The sequence below is a fragment of the Pteronotus mesoamericanus genome, unplaced genomic scaffold (assembly GCF_021234165.1).
Source record: "Pteronotus mesoamericanus isolate MK-2021 breed Mesoamerican mustached bat unplaced genomic scaffold, CSHL_Meso_final contig_1018, whole genome shotgun sequence".
NCBI classification, from domain to species: domain Eukaryota; kingdom Metazoa; phylum Chordata; class Mammalia; order Chiroptera; family Mormoopidae; genus Pteronotus; species Pteronotus mesoamericanus.
The window spans coordinates 500,234-517,006 of NW_026555002.1; the positions used below are offsets into that span (position 1 = coordinate 500,234).

Sequence of the window (16,773 nt, forward strand, 5' to 3'; positions counted from 1 at the left end):
TCAAAATAACGAGTAGCCTAGATGCGATTCATGGGCAATCATACTCAGAAACTTCCACAACTTCACGGATGGCCTTGTGGTTTGACAAATGCTTCTCTGTCTCAGAAAACGTCCATTTATATGGAAAAGGGACAAGTGTTGGAATAGGAAAGGAGAGATAAATTTCCCTGAACTTCCTTCGGCAGAAAACAAAATGCACATTCAAAAATAAAAAAATCCAAATGCTTACACGCTTTTCCCAGGTGTGACTGCACTGCACAACCCATACGCTTATAGGAAAAATATGTGATTATTTTTAATGATTTATGTATAAAAGAAAAAAAATAAATTTTATGATACAATTTGACAGACTACTTCATACAAAGTTTTACCCACATACAAAGTATATAATTTTTTGCAACACAAAATTTCTAGTCACATATACAAGCCCCTAGAAGACAGGCAAACCAACCGGAGGCGAGCGGGGCGGCGGGGCCCTGGCCAGGCCGCTCGGTTCAGCAGGAAGCAGACGACGGCACGTGCAGGACCACGGAGCTAAACCGCCTCCCCTCTCCAACCAGGGGTTTCGTATAATCTGATCAAGCAGAATTTTAGAGAGGAGAAGACCGATGCTTCTGAACAGGAGATCTTGGTAACTGATCTTGAACTTACTCAGCTTACAAAATCATACAACTACCTCAGTGAAAGAATTATTTTGGAAATCACACTAAGAAAAACTAAGCTGCGCTGTGGGTGCTAACCCCCAGCGAACAATCCCCTCCGGCAACAATGTATATAAGTACACGGCCGCAGCGACCTCGGAGCTCCTTGGTTTACGGAATAAATATGTTCTCTAGAAACGACAGCGTCAGGAACAGTAAGTGTGTCTCCGAACAATGAAACCTTTATATACAAACCTGAAGACGTAAGTATATACAGTATTACATGTACGTGAAAAACTAAGTACAAGCCCTGTTTAAAAAAAAAAAAACCTTTGTTGTAAAAAGGAATTTCCTCCCCAAAATGGTAACATCCCAAAACGTTGCGAATCGGCGCCTCCTTGTGGGCCATCCTTTCTGGGTCCCCGGGGCCACCTGTCCCTCGGCAGCGGCACAGGTGGCCGGCGGGGAAGCAGCAGACGGACGTCGAGCGAAGTGAGGACAGCCGGGGGCGGGCGCACGTGTACCCCGGGTCGGGGGCCACACTGAACTTCCTAAATGTATCAACTTCAGGGTTAGAAACACAAGCCAAAGACAACAGGGACCAGTAGGACAATTACGTGAAGAAGTATACACAATTATAAAGAAATTAAAAACAAGTTCCCCGTGTACCTTTCTAAAAATACAGGCTGAAGTGATCCCTTTTCAAGTGCAAATGAACTAAAAACAGAATCTACCCCCGTTCGGGCCCTGTTCTATTTGCAAAGCGCCTCCAAAGCGCACCCTCTGGCGCGGTGCCACCTCCGAGTCCGCGCCAGCCCAAGAAACAGCTCCGCGACAGTGGCCGCCTTCGCAGGCCGCGCGCTCACAGCCAGGGAACTCTGGAAGGGAAGTGGAGGCAACAGGCTCCTGCAGACGCAGGGAACAGGCTGCAAGGAGACCCCACACAGGCGTTCGGAAGAGCTATTTATAACCAGCGCGGACTCCCCGAGGAAGGCAGAAAACACGCGCGTGTCATACACTGAACGTGCCTGCAGTCCTAACGCTCAGAAAGTTAGCTGGATGACTGTGTTAACTGTTCATTTTCTTTGCAGACTCATAGTTACACAGCGATGTGGTTCTAGCTGCCCCTTCGTTTTCAGACTCTGACTCGCTGAACACGCGGAGGCTTCACCTTCTCGAACCCCCATCGAGGCCGTGCACCATCTTCTGGATCCTCTCTTCGTTCCTCAGGACGGCGGCCTTCACGGCGCAGATCCTGTCCTGCTGGTCCCTGATCAGCTGCTCCAGCTCCGCCAGCTCCGCCCGCAGGGGTTCCACGGCGCAGTCAGTGATGCTGGGGGGTGGGGGGGGAAGGCAGCGCCGTGAGGTCCTGCCTCGCTCGAGACCTGCGGCTGCTTCCTCCTCAACTTTATCACTTTTATCGTACTCTACCGGCTGTGTGTGCGATCACAGCTGTCCCCACGTTTTCGCCCTTCGCCCCCTGCCCCGACCCCAGCCCCTCAGGCCCTCCCTCCTCGCTGTGGGCATCTGTGGGCATCCAGCCCTCGTGCTTCCTGACCCAGGGCTCATCTCACCCAAAGAGAAAGGGCGAAAACATAAACGTACACAGTAACGACACAAAAGGCAAACGCCTCGCGTCCAGGTAAAATCTCCTGATCGTCTCAGCCCCCGCCACAACCCAAAGTGAGGCTGAACCTGAGATGTATACAAGGGAGCCAATATCCCGTACAGTCCTTAAATCTCAGGTGTCACCACGAGCCCTGGGGACAGCAGGCAGCCGAGCAGCAAGGCCCAGCGACGCTCAGAAGCGCCACGTGGACGCCCGGCACGCTTCCACCTTCCTCAGAGGAGGAACCCCACCCTCCAGGACCGGCTTCCGGGGGCCCCCACTGTGGGCCCTCACCAACGGGTCAGACCCAGGGATGCCCACAAGCCCCGGGGCAAGCCAGTGCACGGCGGCCTTTCCCTTCAGGGGTTTGAGCTCATGAATACACAGCAAACAAGAGCGACAGTCTCCAACTCCCCTGCCGTAAAGCAGAACCCGGAGTTTTAGGAAGAAATGTCTGGGATGATGGTTTTTAACACTTTAAATTGAAATATAACAAGCGCCGGCCTGTTATAGGCCTTCCCTCTTTGGGGACGCTCCGGGGACCGCACTCCGCTTTCCCCTGTTGGCGCTAAAGAGAGAAATCCCAAGGGGGGTCTTGCTTTTCCAAAACAAGGCAAAAAGCAAAGACGGCAGCGCCCGCCCAGGGCGCCCCACTCAGCCCCACGGCATCAGCCTCCGTGCGCCCGCGAGTGAGATGGGTCCTCGGGTGCAAGGGCCGCCTGCGAGGGCTGTGGCGGGGGGGGGGGGGGGGGGGGGGGGGTGCTGTTAAGCCTAGCGTCACCCAGCGAACAAGCGACCCAATCGGGGTGAACGAAGCAGACCCCGTGCGGGCGCTTAACTTGCCCCAGCCCAGCACCGGGCCATTCGCACGCAGGGACCGGGTCCTGGGAGCTGCCGCAGCGGCTGTCTGGGTTCTGCCGGCGGCACAGGCTGCCTCAGCCGGCGCCGGGCGGACAAGCCGGAGAGTCCTGCGGGCACGGCCGCGAAGCGGGCTGTCTAACCACGCCGCCGCCGCTCCTACTGGGCGTGCGCATCATTCAAGCCTCGCGTCTTACCTGGTGGGAGCTGCCAGGTTCTTAGAATCGGGGAACGCCCAGGACCCTGCCCATAGAAATTACTGATACAATACTTGCCGCTTCACCCTGGTGGTGTGGCCTGGCTGGAGCGTCATCCGGTGGACCCCGGAGAGGGCCCTGCAGACCTGGGGGCTCCTCGGCCCCGCGCTGGCCGCCTGGCCCCGCCCCCAACCCACAGCCCCGCCCCACCCCCACGGCCTCAGCCCCGCCCCTGCCGGCCTTGACCCTGCCCCAGGCCCCACCTCTGCTCGAGCTGCAGGGCCCGGGCGTGCTGCCGGCTCTCGCTGCGCCACAGCTGCAGCTCGCTCTGCATGGCATCCACGTCCTCCTGCAGGTAGTCCATGATCTTGCCCAGGGGAAGCGCACTCTTGCACAGTGTCTGGATGGACGCGCGGAGCTTCTCTATCTCCTTGGAGACAATGTCCTTCTCCTTCTTCCAGGCCGACTCGAAGACCAGCGACTTCTCCTGCAGGGGCGGGGAGATGGGCAGGGGACCTCAGTCCCAAGGCAGGAGGGCGCCCGGGGGCAGGGCCGGGAAGGGTCCCCACTTCCCAAAGGGCGCAGGGGTCTCTCATTGCCGTCCTGGTGCAGAAGCGCAGGAAGGGGCCCGACCCTGCACTCAGGGCGCCACCTTCCCCTCAGAAGACGCCGAACCCGGTTCGCCAGGCGAGAGGGGATCAGGCCGCGAGGGGGCAAACGGGAAACCGGGAGGGCGCACGGGGATGGCGGCTGCGTACTGCCTGCAGAAGGGAGAGTCTCGCAGGAGGACGCAGGCGAGGCCACGGCTGCCGAAACGTTCCGAAAAAGGAGAGGAAGGCCGGAGAAGTCCCTCTGCCCCTTTCGGGACCTACGACGCAGCTGCAGTCACGACGGCAGTGCGGCCCACAGACCGACGCGCCAGGGCGGAGAGTCCACAAACAGGTCCCCGCAAGAAGGCCACCCGACTGTGCACAAAGCACCAACCCATTCGATTAAGGAAACACGGCCTTCCAAGACCTGGCGCCAGGCCTGCAGGGCAGACGGAGGGACGGGTGAACCGTGGGGGCCTCGGGTTAGGCAAAAATCGGCCCGTGGCAGGCGGCGGGTGGACACAATATGCAGGACTAAAATCCCTTCGCGCAGAGGCCGGGAGAAAGGCTCTGGGGCCACGGCCTGGGGCAGAGTTTGACTCGAGAGAAAAGCACAGGAAAACTGACACCGTGAGCTCTGGAAACTAACACTGTCGCTATGCAAGAGACCCTGCGAGAGGGTGAAAGGCACGTTAGCGAGCGAGAGAACGCACCTGCAAACCAGGCATCTGACAAACGACTGATGTCTAGAATATAGAAATTCTCAAAGCCTACGAGCCAAAAAGCAAACTATCCAATTAGAAAATGGTCAGAAGGCGTGAAGAGACATTTGGCCAGAGGGGCTGCGCGGGCGGCAGACAAGCCCGTGAAAGGGGGCGCGGCATCGTCAGGACCAGGAAAGGGCGAGGTCGAGCCGCGCCTGTCAGAGTGGCCGCGTGCGGAGCGGTGCCGCGGCCCGGCCAGGGAGACAGGGTGGGGGGCCGAGAAAGGGCCCCCCACGTGGCTGGCAGGGAGGGGCCGGGCAGCTGCGCTGGCGACAGCCTGGCCGTTTGCTGGAAAACGCAGCAGGCGGCCCGCGCGGGGCCTTCATCCTGGAGAAAGGGAGGTCCTTTCTCCCGCGCACGCGCACGTGCAGAGGCCACCTCACAGCGGCCCTGATGCCTGGCCAGGTACGGAGTGGACAGCCCGCACCATGGACACGCCCCCCCCCCGCATCGGGGGGCAGGCGGGCGGACGCGCGGGGCACGGACGGTGGGCTTCAGGAAGCCGCACAGTCCTCTGACCCGTCTCTGCTTCACACACAGCGCACACGGCGCCACCAGCAGCTCCCAGGACAAGGTAACTGCTACCTACCCCGGGTCACAGGCTTCTCTCGCGCCCGGTAGAAGTCGACACTCTCCACCACACCCACCACACAGGAACCAGTCATTTGAAATAGTCTTAATTTTTGAAAACAGAAGACCAAAAACTAATGGAAGTGTAAGTTACACGACCCGGGACAGGGGGTCCTGTGGGAAACGGGCGCGTGGTCGGGACACGGGCTCTCGGTCACAAAGCTCGTGACAACCCATCGCACCGCCGCCGGCCTGGCCGGCCCGGGGAGCCCGACCGGCCCGCGCTACCCCAGTTTCCTCCCAATACCGGAGCCACCACAGAGACCCTGCAGCTCAGGTTAACCGGGTGACAGAGAACAAGCAGCCCAGTGCCTGGCACACGGCGCCCCCGCCACGCTAACCAACACCACCTGTGTGACCGCAGCGGGCGACGCCGCAGGGCCTTCCCGCAGGTGGAGCCAGCGAGCTGTCCCGGTGCACGGAGGCGGCGACAACGAGGCAAATCCCCCCACTCCACCCCCGCCACCAGCTGAGAAAGGCCCTCCGCTGCGGGGCGTGTTTCCGCGTGGTCCACACCGACCGCAAGTCGACCCCGGCCTCAGAGAGACAAGTCCCGCCACCAGAAAACTGTTACCTTCCTGGCTGGCAGGCCCCTCCCCCACCGCCACTCGGGAACGCGAGCAGCCCACAGCCACCGGCAGACCCCAAAGCTGTTTCCTGAGAGGCAATCCTGGGCGGCGAGGCCCGCCGTGCGCCATGCAGGCCTGGAGCGGCACCCTGTCTGATGGCGGGGCGGGGGGAGGCAGCCGTGCCACAGGGCCACGAGTCCACACTCGGCCGCTGTCTGCCGCGCGGGGGCTGGCTGTGCACTCAGCCGGATCCACAGGAGGCCTCGGGCCCGGCGTCCTGGCACGTGCGCTTCAGAGAGAGACTTTCCAAGACGTTCAGTGAACAGTCACTTCAGGCCTTACCATCAGCTCTTTTGCAGGCACAGAAAAGCACGCGAAGCATGAATGGGCTGTTTAACAAAACGACGGAGCGACTACCACAGGCTGGGGACCCCAAGGCCGGGGCCGCCACCGCGCTGCCCGCCGGGCAACCCGGTCCCGGACGGGCACCCCGGCTCCGCTGGCTGCCGCCCGCCCGCCGTTCCCGCTCGCCCGGGACGAAGGCCTCACATGGCCCCAGCGGTGCGCCTCGGTCCCTCGGCTCTCCGAGCGTTCGAGAACCGGCGGGCGGTCGGGAGCGCGCAGTGCGCTCGCTCGTTTGCCTCGCCGAAGGGCACCTCCTTCAGACTCGGCCACAGTCGCGTCACCCCCTCCCCCCAGCCAATGCACACACGGGTCAGCCTTGGTCCGGGGCTCTCACCTGACACACGTCCCAGGGCACCCGGGCAGGGACGGCCCCTGGAGGGCACTGCGGGGTCAAAGGGCATGCTCGCCTCCGCCCTGGGCCTCGACGCCAGCGGACGCCGAGGGTGATTCAGGAGGCAGCAGCTCACGCGCGCGCACGTGAGAGCACACCCCGTCCCCGGGCCTCTACAACGCGATGGGTGCGGGTCAGGCCGCCTGCTCGTGAAGCCCCTGCAGACAGAAGCCCGCATGCACGGGGGGCTCCTGGAACGCGGGCGCGAGGACCGCACCGTGCACGGGGCGGCCATTCGGGCCCGGGCCGGGACGACATCCAACCTCCGCAACCGACCTCTGCAACCTCTTGGACAAGATAGCTTTGTGCCTCAGTTTCCCCGCCTGGAAAATGGGGGAAATGCCTGCCTCATAGGTCACTGGGAGGGTTAAATACAGTGGCGTAGGCAGGTCCTAGTCGTAAGACGCGCCCTGCGGAAGCCGGCTGTCCTTGGAATCGCTACATCGTGCACCGGCAAGAACGCCGACCACAGCGCCCCTCCTGCGGGAGGAGGGCAGACGGCGCCGCCGCTGAGGGAAGGCCGGGGCCTGTCTTGGAATTCGGGGGGTGGGCGTAGGGACGTGGGCACGGGGCTGGGGTCACTGCGGCCGATGCAAAGGCCGGCGCACAGCACAGAAGATGAGAGTCAGTCCGCCCTCTCTCACTGGCCTGAGAAACGGACACAATCTAACAACCACCTTACCACTTCGAGAGCTGTGGGACCTGACGCTGAGCGGCTGGCAGCAGGGCGATGCAGGGCTCACGTTCCCAGCCGAAGCACTCCCTTCTCTACCCAAAATAATTAAGTAAGTTAAGAATGTGACATTACTGGCCTAACACTGTTTTTTTCAAACATTTTTATGAAGGGCCACTCTCCTATATTTATCTTCCAGATGAATTTTAGAATATTCCCTGCCAAGTTCCAAAACCTCCACTGAATAGTTATTAGAATTACATTAAATTTATAAGTTAATTTCAGAGAAATGACATCTCTACAATACCGAGTTTCCCATCCAGGAACACAATGCCTTGATTCTTCCCAGACCATTTATGTTTCTCGGTAAAATTCCTTGGCTTCTCGATCCAGGTACCAAAAGTGTCCTGTCAGAGGCACGCAGGCCGTGGGCAGCCACGCGTGCGTCCCCAGCCCCGCAGGGAGGCCCCGCCCACCGCCGACTGTGCGGTTACTGCTCACTGTCCTGCACCTCCTTCCTAGCAGGTGTGACTTCTGGGGCCGATCTGCCTGACAGATTGTTCATCGTCTTCGCCCACGGTGCCCCCTCGGGGATGAAACCTCATTTCTGCCGGCACTGGCGACGGCCACTAGTCCCGTCCCTGTGACTGCTGGGGGCCCCTGTGCCGCCCACCGCGACACCGGGCAGACGTGGCGCACGCCGTTCCGAGCGCCTGCCGTCCCCAGCGCGCAAGGCACAGCCCCCGGACGGACGCTGCGCTGCACTCGGGCCTCTTCGTAAGAGACGACACCCCCGCTGGTGGCTTTATTTGGTTCAAGAATAACGTTTTGGTTAAATGTAAGCTAAGCGAGCCACGGTTAGCGGGTGCTCCAGCTACCGTAAATTTTTTTTTTAACTGAAACAATCATCCCTTTACTAGATGTAGCCACACAAGTGAGGAAGAAACGGGCCATAGGAGGAATCGGGCGAGGAGGCTACGCGCATCTGATGATGAAGTCTTCAGTCCAAGGCTGTGTTCTGCTTCACTATTAATTACATAACAGAATATGTGTTCTAGTAATTCCTAAGCATGACTTTTGTCCTTCCAGAATAAACAGAGTAAAATGAAGGAAATTTTTAAACACTTGGAGATACCAGTGAAAAGAAAAACAAAGCTGCAAAAGAGAAGACCAACCAAGCCAAAAGTTGGTGGTTTGAAAAAACTTATTTAAAAAAAGAAGAAAAAGCACAAATAAGTAGTATACTTAATAAAAAGAGAACAAAACTATAGAGCCAATGTTTAAAAGAATTCTATCAAGACAATACACTTGAAAATTTTTAAAGAAATTGATAATACTGACTCAAGAACAGAAAGCCTAAATGCTCCCATGATTAACACAAAACTAAGAGCAGCAGCTTAAGTTTTCTCCACAAAGGAAACGCGGCGCCCGACGTCGGCAGGCGCGTCCCGCCCCTCCACGCAGACACGGCAGCGCCCGCGCCACAGTCCGTGCCAGGGAAGAGAGCAGAACGCTCTCGTGCATTTTTTTTTAACATAAATGCTTTGTCACTGTCAGAAACTTTTTAAAAACTTCATTTTCGAGAGAGAGAGGAAAGGAGAGAGAGAGAGAGAGGAACATCTCTGTGCTGCCCCTCCCGTTCGTGCACTCACTGGCTGATGCCTGTCCGTGGCCAGACCAGGGATCGAACCTGCACCCTTGGCCTATGGGGAGGGCACTCAGATCAGGCAACACCGCCCCCCCTGCCCCCCCACCAGGGACTCCCACTCATTCCTAGCCTGGTGCTCAGACAAGACCGGGATCACAGGAAGAAAACCATGGGCCCCTCTCACCCAGGAATGTAGATGGGAAAAGACTAATTAGCAACTAGACGCTAACAGTGGATGGGTAAAAAGATAATCTACCATCACAATGCTGGTTTTATCCCAGGGACAGAAGAAGAGTTTAATATTAGAAAAGCTATGCATGTCACTTAGCGAATTAAATGTAAGCAAAGCACGTCACGCTTCGCAGAGACAGCACGCTGAAGCCCCCGCCCACTCAAGACCAGCCCCGCGGAGGGAAGCGAGCGTCCTCCATCTCTGCATTACGAGGACTGTCCCAGAGGCACCAGCGAAAAGTAGCCGGGGAAGGGGCGTCGCGCAGTCAGCCAGTGCAAGGGGACCGTAGGGCAGAGAGGAGGCCGTGAGGGGCGGCTCGGGGCAAGGGCGCCGCCTGGGGGCGAGCCCAGCTCTGCGGCCGCTCCCCAGCCCCAGGACCTCAGACAAGCCCCTCCACCGCCTTCGTCCTGCCGGCGGCTCGCTATGAGCCAGTCGGTGCCAGACACTAGTACAGCACAGAAGCAAAAGAATCTACACACACATTTTCAAAACGACCAGTGTGTCGATGAGGCCAGTTGTAAATTCCTACCTACGGGCAGCAAACAATTAGAAGTTTAAAACACACAGCGTTCACAAGAGCAGAATAGCTCTAGGGAGCCCAGGCGCGATGTAACTGAGGCCGTGAGCAGCCTCCACGGAGATCGCACGGCTCAGGGAGGCACCTCCCAGAAGGCCGGGGGCGAACGTGCCCACCTGGCCGCGCCGGCCCCCGCGGGCCCGCAGTGAGCAGGCACCCTGCATGCCAGGTGCTGAGGGGGCCGGGCCCCACCCTGCCCCGCCCCATCCCCAGACCCCGGCAGAAGCTGGAGCTGCGGAGAGAGAGCAGGCGGAGAGAGAGCAGGTGGGGTCGCGGGGACGGCCCAAGCCCGCGGTCCAGCCAAGGACTGGGACTTCGTACAGCCCGTGCGCCAGAACAGCTTTTACATCCTTAAGTAGCTAAAACAATATGTAACGGAAGGCGCATCTCAGCACCCACAAGTCAAGCTTGACCGGAACCCAGGGACACATCCCTCGTCTTGCCGCCCACAGGGCACCGCGGAGAACAGGGCCAGAGCGCCCGCGTGCGCTGCCAGGAAGACCGGCCCGGCCCGGCCCGGCCCGGCCCGGCCCTTCCGAGAGGCCAGGTGGCCCCGCGGAGAGGACCGGAAGCAGCTCCGCCCCGACGGTGGCGGCAGTGGGAGGGGAGCGCTGGGTGGGCATCCGGGAAACATCGCCGCGCCCGGCACAGGCCAGCGGGCGCCAGGTGTGGAGGGCCTTCGCCGCCCACACCAGCTCAAGCTTCTTAGGAAGAGCCTCACCCCGGCCGCTGGGGCTCGGCTGGCGAGGTGCCGCAGCCTTTTCCCGCGGCCGCTCCCCAGCCAGCAGCGCTTTCTCCACGCGCTTCGCCCCTTTGGGCCAGTCAGTCTGGCCAACCTCACCCTCGAATCTAGTTCTTACCCGCTGACTCTCACCCTGTGGCTGACGGGACGTGGGCCCTCACACACCCATCAGTGTGTCGGTCAGTCCACGTAAGCAGCGGGGTCTGCACAGCTCTGGGACTGAGCGCGCCCCCCACCTCCACCCCACCCCCACCCCAGCCCCCACAGGCCAGGCTGCCGCAGCGAATAAGACCGAAGACACTGGTCTGTGCAGAGCACACACACGGCGCTGGCGGCGTTACGGCCAAAATGACCGATCAGACGAAAGTGGCTAAAATCTAAGAGTGATAAATACAACATACGAACTTTAAGTTGAAGTTTTGAGTAAAAATAAGATGTTCATTTTCACGTTATCATTCACTGAGTAAATGTATTAAACAGAAGATGACCGCTCAGCTTGGAAGTGTTCATAAGGCTATAGCTAATTGCATATTTATAATCCGATTGCAAGTCATATGTATTTTTTTTTTAGCTAAAAGTACTCTGATATTCTATCCGTATCATGGCTTTGTCTACACAAACCACCTGTTTACTCACAACTATCTTCACAAACTTTACATACATGTAACGATTTGATGGTTTCCAAACCTGTGCTGTAATATATCCACAGCACAGACATACAAATATTTTTATGTGAAATTGTTGGTAATTTGGTGGTGACAATTTTATAGGCAAAACTTTAAAACCCCAGCTTGTGTGTACTGGAAAATACTGCATTACTTAGGAACATCAAACTATTACTGTGTTTCCTAAAAAAAAAATAATAAATAACAACAATTTTTTAGTATTAAAATCAGCCAGTGGTTCCCAGTTCAGTTCTCATAGCATCACTAGTGAAGAAGTATCATAGCATTTGTTCCTTTTATTTCTACACAAGGATCACAAACCAAAAACACTTTTGTCAGGTGCAGAATTCAGCAGAGTAAGAGTTCTGAATTGTATTTTTCCAACAGGGTTAAGGTATTTGTGTTGAAACTGCTCCATCTAGCTATCAAAATAAGAAGTAATTAGAAGATTGATTTAAAAATCCACAAAATAAAAGAGAGCGAGACTGAAATCCCTGACTTTCATAAGAATTTAGCTACTATTCGCTACATGCTGATCATTCTAATTAAAACGTTAACATGTTGGTGAGACAATCTCTCCATCGCGGACAGTCCCCCGCCTAGCCAGACAGACGCTTCCGGAAAACAGCCGCCCACCGCCTCCAGCGACGCCCTTCCTGAGGCTTCCGGGGAGAAGGGCGCGAGGCAGGGGTCAGCACAAAGGGAAATACTCAGAGTCCACTTGAAGGTACAGAATTTAAGCAAAAAGAGCAAGTCTCTGAAATTGACATTACACCAAAACAGACAGGACGTGGAAAAGAGCAGAAAGAAGAGAAGGAAGAAGGAGGCAGAGGATCAGAGAGAGGACGCTCCTCACCGCCCCTGGCGGAGAGCACACCGCTCGCCTTGGAGCTGCTGCTCTGAAGCATCTTCACCTACAACGTTTAAAAAGCAAGTATTTTTAAAACATAAGAAACACCAATAAAAGCGCTTTTCTGGTTGTTTTTTAAAAACTTCATAAATCTGAAGGAAAAAAAAGGTTGGCATGAATTATCCTACCATTAACAAAGTTTAACATTTCCTCTTGAAAAGAGAACAAGTCAGTCAGGATAATAAAAAAAACGCTCAGAGCAGTCTGATCCACATATTTATTCTATAATGTATTATTCAACCCATTAGTACAGTAAGAAGTGGCTTTTCTTCCAATGCAACTTCAAAGACCGGCTGGAGAGATGCCCAGATTACAAACATGCACTTCCTTAGCCTTAGAAACAAGGCTCCTCCAGAGGAAGAAAGGAGGACCAGGACCAAGCGCCCAGGGCACACTACGACTTAGGCGACGGGCAGAAGGAGCATCCACTCTTCGAATTTTTAAGTGGGATACAGAGAAGATAAGCCGCTAACGTTAAAATTAGCTTGCGCACATCAGCAGTAACAGGCAGGCACGGTCCCGCAGCATGGGGTGCGTCACCGCGCTGGCCTACGGCAGCGGTCATGCGCGCGGCCGCCCCGGGCCCCGGTACTCAACGCCGAGTACTGAGCCCAAATGCTCAGTATCACACAGGCCACGTTCTCTGACCGTGCGATTATTTTACGTATTGTCAATAAAAAGCCTTTAAAAACCCTTGTCTTTGAAAACTAAGCAACAGACTCCTAAATAGCCCACATGTTTAAAAGAAATAGCAAAGGACTTCATATTAAAATTCAAGAAATTTTAATATTTAATAATTTATCATTCAAGGAATTTCGAATTTAAGGACAAAGCACGCTTAAAGAGAAAGTATAGCTTAAATATGTTAATTTTTAAAATGATAGACTTAAAATAAATGAGCTAAGCTTTACAAAAGAAGCTAGAAAAAGTAAACACCTAAAGAAATTAAAAGGAAAAATAGAGTAAAAATCAGTAAAATGTAAACAACACAAAAGTGAATGTCTACAAAACCAAAAGTTGATTCCCTCCTAGAGGGTGCCTATTTCAGTACTTTTTAAAAAGTCTCATCAAGGAGGAAAAAAATGACATTTCTGGAAGGAAAGGAAAACTGTAACTATAGTACCTTTTTAAAATCATAAAGTAGACTTCAAACATCTACACACCATGACCTAAAATGTGAATGAAAGGGACCGTTCCCGAGAGAGACGCGGTGGAGAGGCGGCCGCCAGCCTGCTTCTGCCCCCTGAGGCCTCGCGCCGCCGAGGGCAGGCCACACGCATGCGGCCCAGAAACCCTCGTGCCCAGCCAGGCAGGCAGCCTCCCCCACCCCCGCACAGGCCTCGCCGATGCTGCCATTTCCTGAGCTCGCCAGGCGGCGGGAAAACCTGGCAAGTCTCAGTCTGTGCTCCTGGGACCAGACTGCCCGCCAAGCCAGCGAGGCCTGGGGTGAAGACTTCGCCTCCAGTCCCTGGGGGACAGACCTGAGGCTGCGCAGCTCCCAGCAGGCAGCCTCAGAGGGGAGGGTGGGCCCTGCCTCGCCCCCTGCTGGCTGGGGGGGGCCTGGGAGTGAAGGGGATCCGCCAGGCGTTGGGGTCCCCACCGCTCCAGGCTGGGACACACGAGCTACAGCATCTGCCACATGGAGGCCACTACTGTTCTAGATCTTTCCTTCCCTCACAGGTAAACTTACCCCTCACTGACTCAAATATTAATTACCAAAAGAAACCCAGAAACAGGACAGCACAGGCAGAAGGGTGGCTTTGGGAGGTACAGCCGGCCAGCAACACCGGACGGCCAGTGTGGACGGAGGGATCAGGAGCCGGCAGGACATGCGCAGTAAAACCGCCACAAGTCACGAAGGCTGAGGACGTGCGGGACGGGGACCTTCCCATAAAGTACTGGGAGGCCAAAGAGTCTGTTTAGTTTTTTTCCGTAAAATAAAAGGCACATGTTTCATTTTTACTACTAACTTTATTGATTTGGATATTTTGAGTAGGTCAAGTATTTCCCACAGGGTAGAATGTTGATTGTTTTCAATTAATGTCTCGATTGGGTCACTATCAACTGGTCTACCTGACCGTGGAGCATCGTCCAGCAAGAAATCCCCAGCCTGAAACTTCGCAAACCACTTCTGACACATTTTATCAGTCACAGCACCTTCTCCAACACTGCACAGATCTTTTTTATTGCGTTTCAGTTGCATTTGTACCTTTCTTGAAATAATAAAAGCACAATATGCCGAAAATGTTGTGTACTTTCTTCCACCTTCAGTATTAAAATGGCTGCACAAAAATTCACCAACTTTGCTAAGTTTTTTTAAATGCACGCTGATATGACAGCTGTCACAATACAATCTAACAAAATTGTTTCAAAGGGAGTTAAAGACAACTAGGCACTATGAGAGCCGTCTTATGGGAATAACACCAAACGAACTTTCAGGCCAACCCAACGAAATGGTGGAACCGCACAGGAAAACCGTTTGAGGTTTCCTAACACGGTGAACACACACTGACCGCGTGGCCCAGCAGCGCCCCCGGCAGGCGCTCACCACAGCGCGGCGGTGTCGCCCCCCAGGCTGGCCCGGCCGCCCGCTGCAGCGGGTAGAGCCCCAGACACAGCGCGCCCAGCGGCTCCTGCCTAGGGAGCGGGCGACCACGCTGCCGTCGCCCCACCACGGGCTGCTACTCGGCGGCACAAAGGGACGCACCGGGATCGGCGCTGCAGCTCAGAGACATCACCAAGTAACCGGAGCGAAGAGCCCCCAGACCAGAAAGCAGCGCCTCCACCCGGCTGCGTTCACCTGCAGCTCTAGGAAACGCACCCCGAAGGGCGGTGCCCTGCAGCGGGTGAGGGGCCCGGAGGGCGGGGGCGGGGTGGAGGGTGCAGGCCACTGTCGCGGGTGACGGGCGCGACCCTGCCTTGACCGTGGCTGGCACGCGTGTGTGCTCAGACTTTCACCCACAGGGAGGGCAAACGGCGGCGGCTGCCGTGAGGAGCACCAGGCAGCCGCTGGGGCAGGCGTCACCTGTGACAGCCCCAGGCTGGGTCCTGCTGGGATATGGCCGCACACTTGCGGCTGCTACCCGCGCTGGCGGCCGCCCGGAGACTGCCCGGCTCGGGCCCGACACGCCGCCGCCCAGCCCTCGACAGAGAGCCCCTACCGCCCGCGGCTCGAAGGCCGCGGGCTCGCGTCTGCCAGAAGCCATGAAAGGCGCCCACAGAGGCATGGCGTGTACGGCGAAAGGCTGAAGAAACTGAATGTCCATCAGTAAAGGAATAACCAACTGGTCATCGATTACAATGAACAAATAGATCTGCAGGCATCAAAACCAGGCCGTCTCAGGAACAAACGCTGCCGGAAGAGAGGGCCAATGGCCACAGGGTAGCGCGGAGTCTCCCGGAGCAGCGCCAGACGTGCAGCTGCAGGGCACAGGGGCACAGGCGTGCCGCCGGGGGAGGGGGCCGGCGCGAGGGCAGGAAGGCCTTCAACTCTTCCTGTACATTTTCGGTTTTTGTATTAAAAAAAAATCGAGGATTTCTAGAAGACCAGCAAGCTAGCCATGACCCTGGTGAGCATCAACGCACTGAAGAGCGCGGCGCAGGCCGCCCTGGCCCCGCAGGCCGCCCTGGCCCCGCCTCCCGCCGCAGCCCCGCCCAGAAGCACTCACCAGAGGCTTCTTTCCAGGGCAAGCGCCTGCCTCCCCTTTAATCTGCCAAAGCCATGGGGCCTGCTGCTCTGAAACCACTCTTGAGAGGAACTCTGAAGCACGGCCTGGTGTGCTCTGCATAGAAATCAGAGCTACAAAACTGAAACCAACCGAAGCTTCAAAGGTCACCCACGGAAACGGCCTGGAGGCACCGCCTCCCGCCTCAGGGCACAGCCAGGACAGCCCGGCCCTGGGCCTGTGAGGAGGACCCCCACATGACAGGCAGGTGAAAATTCCCCAGCACCAGCCTCCGGCAGCAGAGCCAGCAGCGGGCCAAGGGGCACCTCGGGCGGCAGGGTCCCATCAGTGTGGGAAGGGCTCCCCCTAACGCGCATTCTCGGCACGATCCTCCTCTCGGCTGCCTCAGGCCAGGCTGCAGGGCATACTAGGCCATTTGAGGCTGAATGATCTACAGCAGATAACCGTTAAATGAACGTATGTTATAAAACGTGGGGACTGTTGGCTGCTGTAAAACTATCCAAGAAACACCTTTCTGTTCAAAAACACCCCACCATATTTATGTCTACTTTTTACACCACTGCCACAGAAACCCAGCCGGGACACTGAGGCGCACCCCCTGGCCTGCGGTGGCCACCGCAGGGTCAGGTGCCCAGGGGCAGGCACGGGTAGGAGGTCGGTCCGATAAAATCCCTCCACACACCTGAGAGAGACACTGCCGGGAGGCCAGTGGCCCAGGGCCCCGCGGGCGAGAGCCAGGCGAACGCCCCCAATCCCGCAGCCAGCCAGGGCCGGGCACCTCCGCAGGCGGGCATGCGGGGCGAGCGGGGCACCGCCGAGTCGTGCAGAGCAGGCCCCCGGCCCAGCCTGCTGAGCCCCTAACGGGGCTCCTGCCCCCCAGGGACAGGGCTGATACGGGAAAGTGACATCGCACCACAAGAGCCTGGAAGGGTCTGTCCTCCCAACGGGGGGGCGGGGGGGGGTGCTTTTAAATATAAGAACCGATG

At 56.9% G+C, this 16,773-nt stretch overlaps 1 protein-coding gene across 1 annotated transcript in view; it reads right to left on the bottom strand.

Moving 5' to 3' along the window:
* Positions 1-376: 376 nt before the first annotated feature.
* Positions 377-16,773, bottom strand: part of TRAF3IP1 (TRAF3 interacting protein 1) — a 38,610-nt gene continuing 22,213 nt past the window's right edge. The window contains exons 15-16 of the mRNA XM_054570929.1: positions 3,569-3,792; positions 377-1,974 (exon numbers count right to left, since the gene is read on the bottom strand). Of these exons, the coding sequence (XP_054426904.1) occupies positions 1,809-1,974; positions 3,569-3,792 (390 nt within the window). The 3' untranslated portion in view covers positions 377-1,808. The remainder of the gene's footprint in view (positions 1,975-3,568; positions 3,793-16,773) is intronic.